We start from the raw sequence: 17,499 nt of genomic DNA, 5'->3' as shown, positions 1-17,499 counted from the left end.
CCTCTCTTAAGATAACCCTGGCTCCTCAGTAACACTACCAGCGTGTGAAGTACAGGCCAATAACAAAAGGTGGGTTACCTAATACCAAGAGATAAGTCTTATGTAGTACCACACCAGTTGGACTGCATCAATTCTTACCCAACACTGGTGGCTGGTGGATTACAGTGACTATTGGTTGTACGTGTGCCCAAAAAAACGATCCATAAGGCTAGCTCCACCAAAAAGTAAACTAAACTTGTAGCAAAACAATGCCAGAAATTGATAATTTTAATGAACAGTCCCTTACTGCACTTAAAATGGAACAATTGAAAGATGTATGTAGAACAAGGGGACTGAGTTTAAAGGAAGAAAAAAATGAGTTGATTAAAAAATTGTCAAATTTCTAAAATCCTGGGAGTAGGCCCATAACCCCTACTCCCAACATTGATATGGAAGAAATTGATGGAAATGATAGTGTAGAGCTTAGCTCCAATCTGCCCAACGGGTCAGAAGGTGAGGAGGATCCTCAAAGAGTGAGCAACTCCCCTCTCTAGCCTTCTCCCGTACCTCAAAACCCTCCTATCATGACCCCCATAGGTCACAATGTAAGCCCAGTATATCTCTCACTTGAAAGAATGAGACAAACTAGAATTCAAGAAACTTGCAGTCCAGTCTGAGGACAAAGACAAGGAGAGAATCCTCAGAGAAAGGGAAATGCAGTAGGAGTATTATATGAAAAGATGTCCCTTTATTATGCTTCCTTTACAGGGTCTTCTCGGTCTACTAGTCCCAAGAGACCTCGCCTACCAAAAGAGGCTGTAAGTATGTATGATCCTTAACTTGATGTGTTGGATTGGTTGAGTACTTTTGAATTCACTTATGGTTTGCAGAATATTTGTGGGTATGATTTAGTTGCATGGATCATGTCTAGGCTCTCCCAGAATGGTTGTGATGCTATTGTGGAGTTGAATGCTATTGACAGGAAAGATTATGGACTAATCAAAAAGGTGCGTATTGCCAGATTTGGAAAGACTCCTTTTCAATACCTTAAAAGGTTTAGAGACCATAAAAAGATAGATGGTACCCCTTGGGCTACCTGGGCTTGAGAATGCCTAAAAAACCTAAGATGGTTGGGTTAAGGGTTAAAAGTGAACTCCTTTGAACGAATGAGGCATTTGTTTTTACTAGAGAATATTTTTGATGCCTGCTCTCCTGAGATGAGACAGCACCTGGCTGACTCTAAGGAACTTGATCCCAAGAGACCTGATCAACCTGCTGACTTATGGGTAGCCAACAGGGCCACTCCTAAGTATTCTGGGACAACTCAGAAAAAGGATGAGGGGGAAAAGGCACAAGAAAGACAGTAAAGAAAATTCTAATCCACCACCTAAAGAGGGCCACAAAAACCATAAGGGTAAATTCCATGGGAAACCTTACAGGTCCAGTGAAACATCTGGAGCAAAACCAGAGGGAAGTTACCAGACACCCCCATTTCAGAAAAACTTTGGTAAATGTGTGGACACTATTCACAGAAGAACACCCGGAGCTCCTATTCTTGTAAAAAGAATCTTATCTTCCCACACATGTTGGCAACATTAAGGCAATATACCTTATATTCATGGCACTTGTTACTCCCATCATAAGTGCACAAAATCGCCATATTCTGATACGCTGTCAACCAATGTCACATTCGCTAACATCGCCTAAAGACTGGTTACTGTTAACCATCCAAATCTCACTGCACATAGAAAGCAACATGCTAATAACTAATGTCCTGTATGGCTTCCAACCACTTAAATAAGATCAAAATTAAAGGTACTGAAGGGAAGAGGAACTATTCCTAGGAACTATTCCTTGAATGAGTTGATGGCAAAGCTTGTACCCTCATTCCATTTGACTTCTCAAGAGCTTCAATATGGTAGAACAGTGTGTTTGCCCGACATTCACTAAAACTGGAGTGTGGGGGGAAATGAGGTGTTAGGCGCAGCCCCTTCAGTTAGAAAGTTCAAAAAAGGTATTAAGTCCAGAAAAACCAAACATATGTTCAAAAAATAGGAGACTGCCATTGTACGACTTGAGAGAGGTTGTACGATTTAAAACGAGGACTTCCAGTAGTTGTGCCTAAGAAGTCTTCTAAAACATGCTGAAAATATTTATTTTCCTTGGAGCATTTAGGTATTTTGAATTGCACGACATTGGAATCACGTCCAGATTTTCAGGCTTGAAATTGTATTACTTCTTCCCCCAACGTGTTAGCTGAAGCTTTGGTTGTGAGGGGAGTGGGTGACTTTACTTGTTTCTCAGTATTTCCTGAGAAACTGCCAAGCAAGTCCAACGCTGGCTATTCTCATCAAGAAGCAGCCCTATCAAGTGCAGACTCACTACAGGATTATCCCATTCGCTGGTCTCTTTCAACAACTGTATTGCCCCATTTACCAATATCTTGGAAGCCCTCCACTTTGTTAATCCTTATGCTCAAGACACCCATATCTATTTCCAACTGTAAAATGGCTATGTATTTAATTGCCTAAAGGAAGTTCAGTACTTATTGCAACTTAGCGGGCTCTCGTAGACAAAATATATATATACACCCAGTTTAGGGTCCCAGTGGTACTTTCAAATGTGCCTCTCAGCTGGATATCTTCACTAGCTTCTCCGCAAACTGCAGTCTTTGGAAGATGTTCAAAAGTGAGCTCTTCTTTATTCCACAATCAAATAGAATCAACAAGAAGATTTATATCCACCTAACCCATCTTTGAGGCATCATTGCTTTACGATCCTCAAACAACTACCGGAAGCATTAATGGAAGCGCAATGGATTTCTGCAATGCATTATATATCAGTCTTACAAAATGAAGCACCCCAAATGCCAGTGTGTACAGGAACTCACTTCATGGATCATCCTTGTAATACGATTCTGTGATCATACAGAGTCTGCCAGAAAAGCTCTTAATTGACTACACATGTAAGTTACAACAAACTTCAAGACCCTGTGCCCAAATCATAATACACTTAACCCACACACCCCAGCAGTCACCAAGCACTATGATACACCCTGATCCTCGAGATTGGTTTTCTGGAACACAACTGTTAACCTCCTAATCAAATGAAAAGGTTTAGGAGCCGACTATTCTACATTTATGGATATTCCATATGAAGTTAACATTTTCTTACATTATAGAACCTTGTAGAATTCACGTTCACTGGGGGTCTTTTGGGGCTGGGTCCAGCAGAGAGCAAAAGTGGGGAAGAGAATAGAAAGCACAGAAGAGATTTTAAGATGCTAGTGGAAAAACAGGACGAGAAAGAGAATGAAGGTGGAATGGATGGTTGTACCATTCTTGGGCATGAATAACCTACTTCCACACTTAAGGCAACTGAAATGTCCTTAATTTCCACAAAGCACTGAATACCCACAGCTTCATGTGGCCTACCCCCATGAGACCCAAGAAGCTCAAATTGTCCTCCCTTATCTCGGCTATAACTACTTCTTCAGCTGTTGGGTCAGCTTTAACCTTGGATTTGTCACATGCCCAAGACCAGTCTATCGCCGAATATGAAGTCTTTGGCATCAGTTTAGCCCACACAAAACTACAGAAGAGTTTGAACAACATCAGTCAACCATCTTCAGACATCATTGGAATGCTTGGGATGCCAACCTTCAATTCCTTTATCCAAACAAAACAACCTGTTACTAAGCATGTGGGAACCAAGGATATCCGTTCCACAGGAGGTGGGAACTCAGATACCTGATTCAGATACCTGTTCATTAATGAACTGGACATACCTTTTATTGCAGCTCACATTTGCTGAGCGTTTTAGGGCTGGCCAGTCGTGGTACTGTGTGCGAGGGAAGTGGTCATATGTGTAACTGAGTAGGTGGTAATTCACCAGACCTAAACTAGCATGTGAGGACTGGATAAATGTGTAATGGACATACAGGTGGTCGAAATTATCTGTATACCGACATGATGGGTGCTGTCAATACTTGGAGCTGGTTATGTGGAATGTAGAAATATCTGTTATTAAAAATGTTATGGGTGTCCACAACAGTTAATTAAAAGGAATGAACTAGCTCCAACAGTCACAGAAAATTAAATGGCTGTAATTGGGGATGGTAGAACTGGTCAAACATGGCATTAGGAAATAGGCAATACCTTAAAGGCATGTGAAGCTAGTCATAGTTTTTGGGTAGATAATTAATTTCAATGTGAGGATATTTTCAGTATCGAGGAAACTAGTTAAAATGATGTACCCCTTATTACAGCACTGTGAAAACAGGGCAGGTAATTGTATCACTGTCTTTTGGTGAATTGGGTAAATGTGTCTTTAATGTGGAACTGTAAAAATTCAGAATATGGAACACGTTACTTACCTTTAACTATTTTTCTGTAGCATGGGTTTGGCATGGATTCACATGCTCACGAATAGTCCCCGTCGTCAGGCTGGGAATACTCGGTAAAAAGAAAAACAGTTTCACTTTCACTTATAAACTGTATTTCTCCTCTAAACCAATCACTGTCCTCTGTGTCATACTGCTCCCATCCAATGCCAGTCCTCTCCCGAAGCCCCTCCTCTGGCAGCCATCTTCAGATATGGTAAGCATGTAAAGTGGCAGTATGACCAAGAAGAGCTGCAGCGGGGTCAGAGGGAGGGTTTGCATGCGAATCCAGGCCAGACCCATGCTGGAGAACAATAGTTATAGGTACGTGACTGGTTCCTTCTCCAGCATGGGGTCTGGCATGGATTCACATGCTCATGAATAACGAATACATAGAAGTACAACATTGCACAACCATGGGAGGTGGCAAGGCTCAACAGAAGCAAACAACTCTTACCTCTGTAACAAACTCACCTCAAGCGAACAGGTTGTGTAGCACTGCCTGGCCGACTCTGGACTCCTCTCTGAATTCTCTGGCGACGCATTGGAATCTTGTGAAGGTGTGTGTAGACCTCCATGAAAACCTCCCGGCAGATGTCCAGCAGGGTCACACCAGACAGAAACGCCATTGTCGCAGCGATCGCTTTGGTGGAGTGGGCTCTCCGACGGTCGGGGAGCGGTTGGTTCACCAGCCGATGACAGTACATGATGCAGCCGGAGAGCCACCTTGAGATGGAAGCCTTGGACAAGGCCTTCCCATGGTTAACAGGACCAAAGTTCAAGAACAGCTGGAAAGTCCTCCGGAAGCCCATTGTGCCTGTCACGTTGAACTTCAGAGCACAAGCAATGCCCAGCTAGTGCAAGGCACTTTCAGCCGGTGACAAAGGCTTCGGGAAAAAAACAGTAACACCAAAGGCTTGGTGAAGTGGAATTCCAACAGAATCTTCTGCATAAAAGAGGGGTGGGTCCACAGCAACAACCTCTATTCGTGGAAAGTCAGGTATAGCTGTTTGCAGGACAGGGCCTGGATCTCACATACACTCCTAGCAGAGGTAATGGCCACAAGGAAAGCCATTTTTCACGAGAGGAACTTGAGAGTGGCCAGATGCATAAACTCAAAAGGGGCCGCCATGAGCCTCATCAGCACCACGTTGAGTTCCCACGCCGTGGCAGGAGCCTTCACCGGCGGGAAAGATCGAATATGTCCTTTGAGGAACTCCTTGACGAGTCGATGAGATCAAAGTGACGATTTTCCTGAAGACCTGGTATAGCGGGAGATGGCCACCAGATGAACCTTGATAGAAGTGTACACCAGACCGGCCTTGGCCAAGGAGAGCAGGTATGGGAGAACCTGCTGCGCTGTGATCCTGAATGGGGTAATATTCTGCGACCGGCACCATGTTGCAAAGCACTAGCACTTCAAAGTCAACGATGCCCTGGCCTTGGCGAGGATTTGTCTGCAGTCTGCCGGCAACTCGTAGCCACCAAACTCTAGGACTGCAGGAGCCTAGCCTTCAGGTTCAGAGACCTTGGGTCATGATGCAGGATAGCACCTCCTTCTCTAATGAGAAGGTATGGAACTACCGGCAGCTTGACGGGAGTGACGACGACAGAGAAGGTCCAGATACCAAATCTGATGCAGCCATTCTGGAGCGATGAGTATCATCCTGCATCAGCCCTGTTTGAGTGTATTGCTGACTCGTAGCAGGAGAGGCAACAGAGGAAACACGTACAGAAACAGGCCTCCCCACAGGAAGGTAAATGCGTCCCCCATGCTTCTTGGTTGGTGGAATCTGCTGGCAAGCTTCTGGCATTTGGAGCTTGCCACAGTCGCAAACAGGTCTATCTGGGGCTTGCCCCACTTGACGAAGATGCGGTTCACTTGGTCCTGCTGAAGTTTCCACTTGTGGCAGGAGTGCACGTTCTTGCTTACGGAATCTGCAATGGTGTTCTTGACTCCTGCATAGGCAAAGAGGAACGAGAAACATCTCTTGACCGACAGCACAGCGCCACAAGTCCTGTGCTTCCCTGGAGAGCGCTGGGGATTGAGTGCCCCTTGTTTCCTGATGTAGAACATTGTGGTAGTGTCAGTGAAGATCCTCACCACCTTGCCCTATAGAGACGGAAGGAACGACTGGTCATCATCGGAACTACAATCCCCAGAAGCCTTAGGGATTTGCTCTGCTTCCACCAGCTCAGGAACAGAGAGGGAGGTGGCCGATTGTCTGCAGGTGTGCTTAGCCAGGTGCGACCAATTAGCCAGCCTCTGTGCTGGGCTGGGCAGTATAAAAGCTGCTGCCTGCAGGGGCTCATTCTCTTGCATTAAGAGTCCTTCCAGCACCTTTTTGCTTCGAGCTACGTATCTTTGTATGCGGTTCCTCTGCATTGCAGCTGATCACACTCCGCTGCTTCCTTCCGTCCTTGCCTTCCAGGATCCAGCCTTGCAGCCAATCATGCTCCGCTGCTACCTTCCGTCCTTGCCTTCCAGGCTCCAACCAAGCAGCCGATCACGCTCCGCTGCTAACTTCCGCCATTGCCTTCCAGGCTCCTGCCTTGCAGCCGATCACGCTCCGCTGCTACCTTCCGCCATTGGCTCCCAGGCTCCTGCCTTACAGCAGATCACGCTCCACTGCCTTCAACCTACAGTCTTCGTCCGCTGGGCTTCCAGTCTAGCAGCCTTCTACAGTCCTCCTGCAGCCTTCTACAGTCCGCAGCCCTACTCCTCTGGGCTCACTCCTTGCTGCCCGGCCCTTCTGGGCTTGTTGCTTCACTTCGCTGCCCTAAGCCCTTTCCCTCAGGGCTTCCTTCCTTACAGCCCTGCTCCTTTTGGGCTTGCCCATTGCTTCCCTGCTTTTCTGAGCTTTCTAACTTGTACCCTACCGTCCTCTGCTATCCACATCAGTATACCTTAATTGTTTACTTTCAGTTATTACAGTTCCCCTGTTTCCTGACTGCTGCTCCCTTGCTTTCTTCCTTGTTTTCAACACTCAGTTCTTTCTCCCTATCCAATCCTGTTATAGGGCTTTCCCTTCATTTCCTTCTGCTAGTTTGCTATTCAACTTCCTTTTCCCTGGATGTATCTGTTAGTGTCTTCTCTTGTACTGTTTGTAGACCCCTTGTACAGAGCTTGTCTGTTGGTTTCCGTCAGGCAACCTCTGCCCCTTCCCTTGTCGAGTTTCTACGTTACAGACACCCATTGCTGTTGTTCCAAGCCATGAGCAAACAGTGTAGGCCTCTGTTATAGCAAACTGTGCAGAAGGTTAGAGTTTTCCTAAGGTTCGTGGAATACTCTTTTCCTATATCTGCATACACCCCAAGAGGGAATCTATTCTGTACCTTTTCCCTTACTACACTTGCCTACTTTCGCTCTCCTTTCTTTCAGCTGTGTGTGAACTATTCTGTCCACTTTACTTTGGCACAACCACCCAAATCCTTCCTGGGTGTCCTGTGCCACTCTTAATAGAGTGCCATCCTTGACATCATCAAATGCACCAATGATTTGAAATAGTATGTACTTACATTTCAATCTGTAATAATGTGCTAACATCTGGGCTATTAAATGCTGATATGAACAATCTGATGAATTGAGGCTATAGTATATTGCAATAGAGAAGAGTACTAAGCGGTATTAGCAGTGATTTTGGAGAGAGTAGATGAACGTCTAATGATTGATAATTGCGGTGTGTTGGCACGTGCGGATGGTCACTATTGGTGGGTACTAGCACTCATTGTGGGGTATAGCTAATTGTATGCAAGTGTACCAATTACAAACATATTTGACTATATAAATAACACCATCTTCACAACTGTTTTTAATATCAGGTTTCTGAACAAATATACTTAAAATAAATGCACCATAGACCACGCACCATCAAATACATTCCTTATGGAGGATACCTCCACGCAGCTCTCCAGATGAATTACTTTTAAATTATATCTACTTTCTACATATCGCATGATGAAGGGAGCTTTTCAAATTTACCATATTCCACTCATGTGCTCAGATATTGTTTACAGCCATGGCTATACACTTAAAATTTGAATATTGGCAATTATTATTGGTGCAATGTGCTTCAGAATGCGCCATTTGAAATGTATTTTCTAAACGAAATCCTCAGAGGAAAATTCCCAAAGCTTTAAAAAAATTCTCTATAATTTTGATCACCGTTAGAGTTCAAGTTCACATTTGTCCGCAATTTCTAACACGTCTCCTTTCTAGGAATTCTGAAGCATATTTCTTTATATTCTATCAATTTAATGTTTCAAATGATAATGTCCCTATGTACTATCAAATTCACAGTCACTCATTTGTCCAAGCATTCACTGGAAGAGTCTTCTGCCATATCAAGTTGTATTTAAATTAGAAACACTTATGACTAATATTACTAGTACAATGTGTTTTGAAATGTATAAACTGACAACGCTCGTTTTCCAGAAACCATAAGAGAGAGAAATCCCTGGAAGGTTGAATTTATATTAGATCTTGTTCTGACTACTTTACTGGCCAAATATACATAAAAATATGTTTGCCATTATTTTCTCCAAATCCTCTGGCTGATGGTCCCCAAAGTCACTGCGAACTTGCCTTTAAATCAAGTTTTTGTTTGGTCAGTTGGTGGTTTCGTGTGCCCATAACATTTATATTTTACCACCATCTTCCAAGAAATTTGGAACTGAACACACCATATGAGAATAGAAACCTCCTTGGCAGCCCCATTTCAAGTTTTTTTGTTGTGATTTCTTGGGGCCAGACTCGCCCCACCCCAAAACAAATACTCCTGACGATGGGCATGCTAGAACTCTGGCTCACCCGGTTCTATTCACTACCATTTCCCTTCCCTGCACACTTGTTTCCTCACCCCTAATCACTATGCCATCACCCTTACCCCGATTCTCAGCCCCAACCGCCATTTCCAGAACAGGGTGCAGTGTTGCAAACGTCTACAAGTAGGCCACATCCACAGTCAGTACATTGAAAACTGAAAAAAAAGATATGCACTATGACTGCCAATATATCTAAAGGGCTACATAACAAATGCTACCAGGTACGTTGGCAAAATATGCAATCAGATCGGATTTGAACTAGCAGCGATAGACAGAAGATACATGGTGATATTTGAGTTTTTAATGTTTTGATAGCGGGCAAAAGGAATGAGTTTCGAGGATTCTTCTGGGATTGGAAAAGCACGATTAATATTTTAACAAGGATTTTATTTCTTTATTCGGATCAGCAGTAGACAATAGAGCAGATTCTACTACTTGCAACAGATGAACCAGCAGTAAACTTACTTTGCTCTTTCAACTATTACAAGTATGTTTTAAGGAACGTATTAATTCCAGTGAAATAATTACTTTACCCATTTATTGTATTTCAGAGGTCCAGTGAATCCCATGGCTTCAATTATTTTAGTGAAGGCTCCAACTTCCTCTTCAGATGGCTGTAGGTTGCCCTTTGTAGTGCATACCTAGGTAAAAGTACAGGTAAAAAAATTAAACGATATCCGGAAAAGGGAACTGTGCAGTTATATGCTGTACCACCTGCTTCCTTTATTTTGCCAGCTGAAATATCGTCAGTTTCAGAAAAATAAAACCCCTTCCACATATGTTACTGAGCTGCTGACTATTTTCACACACTAGAAACGAAAACCTTCATACGTATATTGTAAAAAAGAGTGAGCTAAGCGTTTTGCATCTACTCTGTCATCAAACATGGGCAAAATTGCAATAGAACACAAATATATTGGTGTAAGGTTTGAGACCTCAATGCAGTGAAATTAAACCAAGTATACTTTGTTTTTACAGTTTGAAGATGAAATTACTTGGGCACAAGGTTAGGGGAATTGGGCATTGAAGTTTCAAACTCGTAATGTGACAAGAAAAAAAGACTTCTGGTCTACAGCAAAAATTGTTGGAAAATGATTTATGATTGTCTGATGGACTGGATAACCTCTAAGAAAGTGCTACAAGATGCCTAAAATGGGTTCAGATAAGGGATAACGATGAGAACAGTTGCTCATTACTGAGCGAATAACTAGCATGTTTGTCACATGGAACTAAGTTCAACTTTCCATTGCATTAACAGAGTAATCGAATGGAGAACTCTGGCAGAAATGGTAAATCCATTATGCTTAATTCGATATTGCAGGAGTTACAAAGCAGCCTGTCAATTATGGCAGATGTTGGCATAAAAGATGCATTTAGTAGGTCATTTACCACACACACATACACTAAACAAGTGACCAAGGATTTTCCACCTTTTGTAGATTAAATCACCAGTTTTCATTATGCAGACAACGTGATCTTCATGGCCTGCACATCTATCGCACCCCAGAAATTGGTGAATCATTTTGTAATCTATATTAGGGCGAGTTATGAAAGTCAACCTTACTAAATATCTTGGGTCATGCCTTTGCTTGCCAAAATCTACACATTTTAAACCAGGAGGAAAAACTAGAATGGGGCACGCTTTTTAATTTTAGGTTGGTAAATTACTGGCGAGGTTCCCTGTTTGACCCTGCGTAATAAATGGGTGGTCATAGGCTGTGTACCACTCAGAACTCGTGGATGCTAGACCGGAAGAAGGTAAATGGGACATCTCACCACCACCCTTATTGTGTTCCCAGGCTGAAGTGGGTAACAGTCACATGAACTCACTCAGGGACCCGAAGGATATTTATGGGGAGAGCTTCCCCTAAGGAGCCGACAGTTACCTTTACCTGTCCTTCCCTGGTTCCAGATATGTTAACCCTTCCTCTCACAAAAAGTCTGATGTACAGTATTAAAAAAACATTGTAAGGATGTAAGGTAATCCTCAGCATCTGTGCAGAGTCAAATCAGGATTTCTCATGGTAATTCTGATAAATTGTGTTCTTCGGGAGCGGTGCAGGATAAAACATGTGTATTCAGCCATCCTTTCAATGCATTCAGCAACACTGACGTGGATACAGTTAAAACACAAAGAAGGAAGGCAATCCCAACATGGTCTGTAGGACTTGCACGGATACATTCTATCCCTCCCATACTCTATTACAATGAATACCGCAGGGGTCACAAAGTGCCATTACTCTTGCGAAACAGACTTTCCAGAGCAGAAAGGTTTTCCTGGAACTTACTTCCTCTCCTAATACACACTGACATATCTGTCACAGATGCCTCAAGAACACACCAACTCTTGAAGACAGTTCAAGGGGTTTCTATTCTCTTGTCTCCCATGGACTGATTCCTCCCTAGCCCTGACTTCCCTATCCTCCAAGGTGGTCACTAGAGATTGGTAACCCCTATTGTCAAGTAGCTGACTGGCTGGTTGTGATGGCCTAAAGGCTGATCTATCCATCTCCCTCTGGGATTTTCTAGGTGAATCATGTCCAGGGGTCCAACGGAATAACAGTGGTCTTTACAATTGGAATAGGCCCCTTCCAATTGCACAGGCTCCACTTGTCCTTCCCCTCTTAGACCCTGTTAATTCCAACTCTAATCTTTCCTGCATCTCCCTCCTACTCAACTACCCGCACTTCCTCCCACTTTCTCTCCCTCTCTCTATGCCTTACTTCTACCCTCTTCCTGCCTCATCTTACCTCCTCCCTCCTCCCACCACATCTCGCCTCCCACTACTCTACCCTCTTCTCCCCACCCACTACTCTACCCCACCCACCACTCTCCCCACTCCACCCACACTGCTTTCACTCGTTCGGTCACCTTCGTTATACACTATCACGCACACCCTTTAGCTCCCCCTTAGTCTCATTCACTCACCTTGCATGAACTCTCACACCCAAGTACCATTTTCTTTCACCACCAACCAATACCTCACTTTGCACATTCTCTCTGTAATCTTCCTCAACGCTCAGGTTAATATCCTTCTTCTGCCAGCTCTATGGGTTCACCTTGAACTCACACAAACAATCTGTCCTGTTAACCTTCCCCCTTAATTGGTCCCTGTGTCAGTTGGTACCCCAGGCCAATGACTGCCTTATTTTCCCCTGTGATCCGGGTTACATGCATAAAAATGGGCCTTAAGCGCCAACCCTTTTCTTGTGCAGGTGCACAGACTTTCCATGATGGTGGCCCACTGCAAACAAATTCTATTCTGGAGTCTGTGTACATGTTGCATGAATCATCTGAATTGCGGGTCTAATTGGTGTTGTGTTCTGCTACCTTCCCACTACCTCTCTCCTCCATGAAATTCTGAAGTAGCCTCTCCGGCACATCAGGGTCGTCCGGTAGTTGTAGTCCTACAGGACAAGGAGAACCACTACACGTGGGAGAAGAGAGGAAGTGATACTTCCCTTATTTAGAGAGACACTGGTGGAAGGGGCAGAGACTGGGGCCCTCGCAACTCTCATGTGCCTCTGGAGCTGGACTGCCTCTGGCAAACAACCTCGTAGGCCTCTTGCCACAGGTTGAGAGTATTCCCCATCCTCTCTTGACTGGTTTAGGTCTCTGACCCTGTCACAAATACCAACCCATTACAAACGCTGACAAATTAAAGGACGCAGGAAAGAAACAATCAAACTCAACACAGCTTTTAGGGGTTGAGGAGGGCAACCCTCAAAGTCAGCCAGAGTTTGAAATCCAAAATGGTAGACTGCCTTAAAATAACGTTAGATCTAGGCACCCACAGACCATCTGACAATATGCAGCACGTTTACCTTGACTCCCCCTTACAGGCAGAAATCCGGGCTTAAAGGAAGCCCTGGACAGGGATGGGCTGTTCGAGTAGGAGCTGAAGAGGAGTTTTTGGAGAGGTATGACGAGCAAGAAGCATATTAAGAACGCAGGAAGTTGGAGGCTCCGAGAAGGAGTACCATCTAAAAAGAAGTTTGTTGGAAAAGGGTTACCATCTGTGAAGAAAGTTTCAAGAAGGAAGGTTAACATTCTTGGCTAAAGTCATCCCCTAAGATGCAGCGAAAGAAGCAAAGTACCAGCTAGAGATGAAAATCCTTGCATCAAACCTAGCGAGGGTGGAGACGCTCCCCCACCACCACCCCCAACCCCACACCATAATCCTAGTTTATTGGTAGGTTCCACTGTCCAGACTGGTTCAGGGCAGACAGTGGTGGGAGGAGGACTGAGTCAACGCAGCATCACCAAGGGGCAGGGAGCAAACATGCTAGACCCTCCGAGCCTATAGTGATACCTGGGACAAAGTCTCAGAGAGAATGGAGAACAGAGGCCAGACTAAAACCCCCTCTGGCGTAAAAGACCTGGGAGCAGTTGTGGTTGCTCAAGAGACTTAGAAAATGCCTCGACAATCTGAATAACATCCGAGACCGATAGGGGCTTGATAATTAATATAGAAGATACCAGAGTAACCAGATCTACAGAAACAGGTAACTCACAACCTGAAGACAAGATCATGGGTCGTCAGTGGAAGTCGCAAAAGGCTTGAATGTGTGCCCACCCGAGACATTTGTAAGAGACTTGTTTTGTACATACGATCTACCCACAAGAGGCTTGCTTTGCACATACTGAACTAACTCCAAGAGACTTATTAACTTGTGGGATCAAATACATTCTAGTTTTGCTAAAGATAAGCATGTCAGTCTCTTCTGTGTATCCCACACATGGGCATCCTGTGACTAAATCATGTAATTGCTCAATGTAATAAATGTGCCAATTATACCATATATTAGCATATGCAACACATACTTTTGCTAACAATCTGTTTTCCTACTATGCAGTGTTTTTGAGCAACTGTTCTGGCCTTTAGAGCCACATTTCTGTGCATGTTGTGTTTTGGACTACTGGTAGATCGGTTCACTCTGGGCTGTGCGATTATGCACTTCAATTAATTATAGCTTTCACAATTCACTTACCCCAGCATGCAGCATTCTGCAAACAGCCTTGCAGTGCTGTGCTGGTTTTTGTGTGATCAAGATGCTACAAAACGTATTTCTATAATCCTGTTACACAGCTTTGCTCCTTGGAGAGGCCCTCTTGTTCCCTCTGGCTCTTCATTACTTGTTGCAATGTAGTCTTCCAAATGTATGTTAGAGTAGGAGGGTTTGTTGCTCTCCGATTCTGTAGAACGGTTTCACCTCTTCTGCTAACGCCCTCTCCCCTGCCACTCCACTGTTCGGTGTGAATAGGTGCCTCGTGAATAGCTTGCTTGGCTCCAGCATAGTTGTCTAGCTGGATGAAAATGTTTTCAACTGAACGCATTTAATAAGTTGTTCTCCTTTTGGCAGGGGTTGGTTTCTAAACCTCGCTGGAACTGATGAGCTCAGCGTTAGTCATTTGCCAGTGGATAAACCATGAATAAATTAAGTGTTACTCACCGGAGTGACTAACGTACTCCTCGTCCATAGTCCCCTTTCCTGCATCCTGTATGGGCGTCCCTTGTGAGGGAAAGAAACGAAATCCTCTTTTCCAGCAGAAAACTACTCTTCCACTTTAAATTTACTGGTGCACAGGAGCACAGCCTCAAGAGCATGGGCCCCCTTAACCCCGCCAACCTGCGCAACACCTCAGTCCCCTTTTTGACGCGTCGGCTGAGTTAGAATCGACCAACCTCACTGGTCTTATTATAGGGGAATGGATGGTGGGACGTATGGAGGAACGGGGACTATGGACTAGGACTATATTAGTTACTCTTGTGAGTAACAATTACTCCTACGTCCCTTCCCCTTTCCTCTGTCCTGTATGGGTAATTACAACTGACAACGCCCTGGGTAGGAGAGCCTGACCTACTAGGCAAATAGAACGCAAAGCACCGCTTGGCCGAAGGCTGCATCAGCCTTGGCACTGGAATCCAAGCAGAAGTGCTTGCAAAAAGCCAAAGGAGTGGCCCACGTTGCCACCCTGCTGATCACCTGCCAGGGAACATGGCGCTGGAACGCGGATGCTGCCGCCTTAGCTATTGCAGCACGCGCATGCATGCCCTGTGGTGGGTCCTTGCGCTGCATGTTGTATGCCTCACAGATCGCCACTGTCATCCATCGTGCTATGGATGCCTTGGAGCCCTGCTGCCAAGGTCTAGAGTCTCCAAATGTCACAAACAGTGCGTCCGTCTTGCGGATGCTCTTCGTCCTGTCTAGATAGAATTTCAACAGCCTCCTGACATCCAAGTAGTGGAGCGTCTTTTCTGCATATTCCTTGGGGTCCGGGAAGAATGTGGGGAGCACAATCTCCTCATTGATATGGAAGGATGATACCACTTTCGGAAGAAACTTGGGGGTGTGTGCAGAGCACGACTATGTCCTTGTGAAATCTAGTGTACGACTCAGAGGCGATTAGCGCCTGGATCTCGTACACTCTGCAGGCAGATGTGAGCCCAACCAGAAGGGCTGTCTTTAAAGTGACCAACTTAATGGCTGCCGTCGCCATGGGTTCAAATGGTTTGTGTGCTTTAGTGCTTAACACTACGTTCATGTCCCAAATGGGATGCAGACGCTTGACCAGGGGGTAAAGCCTGATCAACCCAGTCAGGTCTTTCTTTACTACGGGATTGGCCGAGGATAGGTTAAGAGAGTCAGCGTTTGTATACAACGCGATAGCAGACAGGAACTTTCTGCGGGTATCAACCTGGATGCCAGACCTGGCAAAATAGGACAGGAATGATAATACTTGGTCGAGGGTGCATGTCAGTGAGTTCACCCCGTGTTCCTTAGCCCAAAAGCAGAATCTTGTCCATTTACTTTTGTACTGCTTGCGAGTAGCCTGACTCCTGGCATTTTGAATGATCTCCATATTGTCGCTGGACAGCTGAAGGTGCTGGAGCGTTAACTGCTCTGGAACCAGGCCGCTAGGAATAGTCTCTCTGGAGGTGGGTGTAGTACTATGTCTCCCTACTGTGCTAGTAGAGGGCCCTTCTCGAGGGGGCTGAAGAATCTCTGGCTGCACCGGCATCTGCCGCAGGGCCGAGAACCAGGGCCCGTCGGCCAGTGAGGAGCCACGAGAATGATCCTGAGGTTCTTGGAGCTCCTGATATTGCTCACTACCTTGTGCATGAAGGGCGTGGGTGGGAAGGCATACACCCACATCCCGTCCCAGCATATCTGGTGTGTACGACTGCTAGAGAGTTGCGCCCCCTTCCTCCCCAGAACACGAACTGCTGGCACATCCGATTTTGAGCTGTCGCAAACAAGTCTGTTGTTGGGTGACCGCATCTGCCGAACACTTACTTGAGAATCCTCCCTTTCAGCTGCCATTCGTAATTGTCGACGGCAAGGCGACTGAGCCTGTCCGCCTCCAGGTGGACCACTGAGAGCCACACTCCCTGGCTGATAGCCCATTCCCAAATGTCCAGGGTCAACACGCACAGTTGTGGGGATCTGGTGCCCCCCTTACCCCAGTTTGTTGATATAGAACATACAGGTTGTATTGTCTGTCTCGGTGCACACCAGCCTGTCCTTGATGGTCAGTGAAAGGACCTGAGTGCCAACTGTATAGCCATAAGCTCCAACCAGTTTATGTGATTCTGCCGGTCAGTCGGGGTCCAGAGACCATGCAAAGAGTGTGCCCCGAGGGTGGCTCTGCAGCCGTGGAGTGAGGAATCTGTGGTAATGGTGTACTCTATTGGGGGAGCGGAGGGGGGCGGACGGAAGGGTCTGCCCACCAGAATATTGTCTTCCGGTTGCCACCATCTGAGGTCATGGTCCATGTATTGTAGAATGGAGATCGGGCCCCCTGATGGTCCGATTCCTGATTCCAGGAATCTGAAAAATGTAGCTGGAGCCTCCTCATACAGAGCCTGGTGTAAGGGATTGCCAGGAGACACGCTGCCAGCACTCCCAGAAGGTGTTGATACCACCAGGATGAGGTGATTGATCTGCTGCGGAAATGGGAGACTGCTGATCGTGCACCATCACCTTGGCCCACATGGGGAAAAACCTCTACTGCTTTCTGTCCCACAACAGGCCCAGGAACACCAGCGTCTGAGTAGGGGTGAGCTGAGATTTCTGGTAGTTGATCGAAAACCCCAGTTCCAATAGGGTAGAGATGAGTCTGTCTGCTGAGCCTCAGACCTGCTGCGGAGAGGAACACCTGACTAGCCAGTCGTCGAGGTACTGGTAGACGTGTAACCCCTCCGATCTGGGGAGAGCCGCCACCGTATTCATGAGCCTTGTGAAGACTCTCTGAGCTAAATTTAGCCCAAGGACAGAACCCTGTACTGGAAGTGCAGACACATGACCCGGACC

General features: G+C 45.5%; 1 protein-coding gene across 3 annotated transcripts in view; it reads right to left on the bottom strand.

Moving 5' to 3' along the window:
- The window catches only part of LOC138513577 (ubiquinol-cytochrome-c reductase complex assembly factor 1-like), a 778,211-nt gene that overhangs the window by 568,083 nt on the left and 192,629 nt on the right, over nt 1-17,499 (bottom strand). For all 3 annotated transcript variants that reach the window (XM_069628534.1, XM_069628535.1, XM_069628536.1), the window contains one exon: nt 9,718-9,825. In XM_069628534.1, coding sequence (XP_069484635.1) covers nt 9,718-9,825 — 108 coding nt within the window. The remainder of the gene's footprint in view (nt 1-9,717; nt 9,826-17,499) is intronic.

Source organism: Ambystoma mexicanum, chromosome 12 (assembly GCF_040938575.1).
Source record: "Ambystoma mexicanum isolate Mex_15411 chromosome 12, UKY_AmexF1_1, whole genome shotgun sequence".
In the NCBI taxonomy this organism is placed as follows: domain Eukaryota; kingdom Metazoa; phylum Chordata; class Amphibia; order Caudata; family Ambystomatidae; genus Ambystoma; species Ambystoma mexicanum.
The sequence above is the reverse complement of the archived record's forward strand: the minus strand, read 5'-3'. Positions and strand labels throughout refer to the sequence as shown.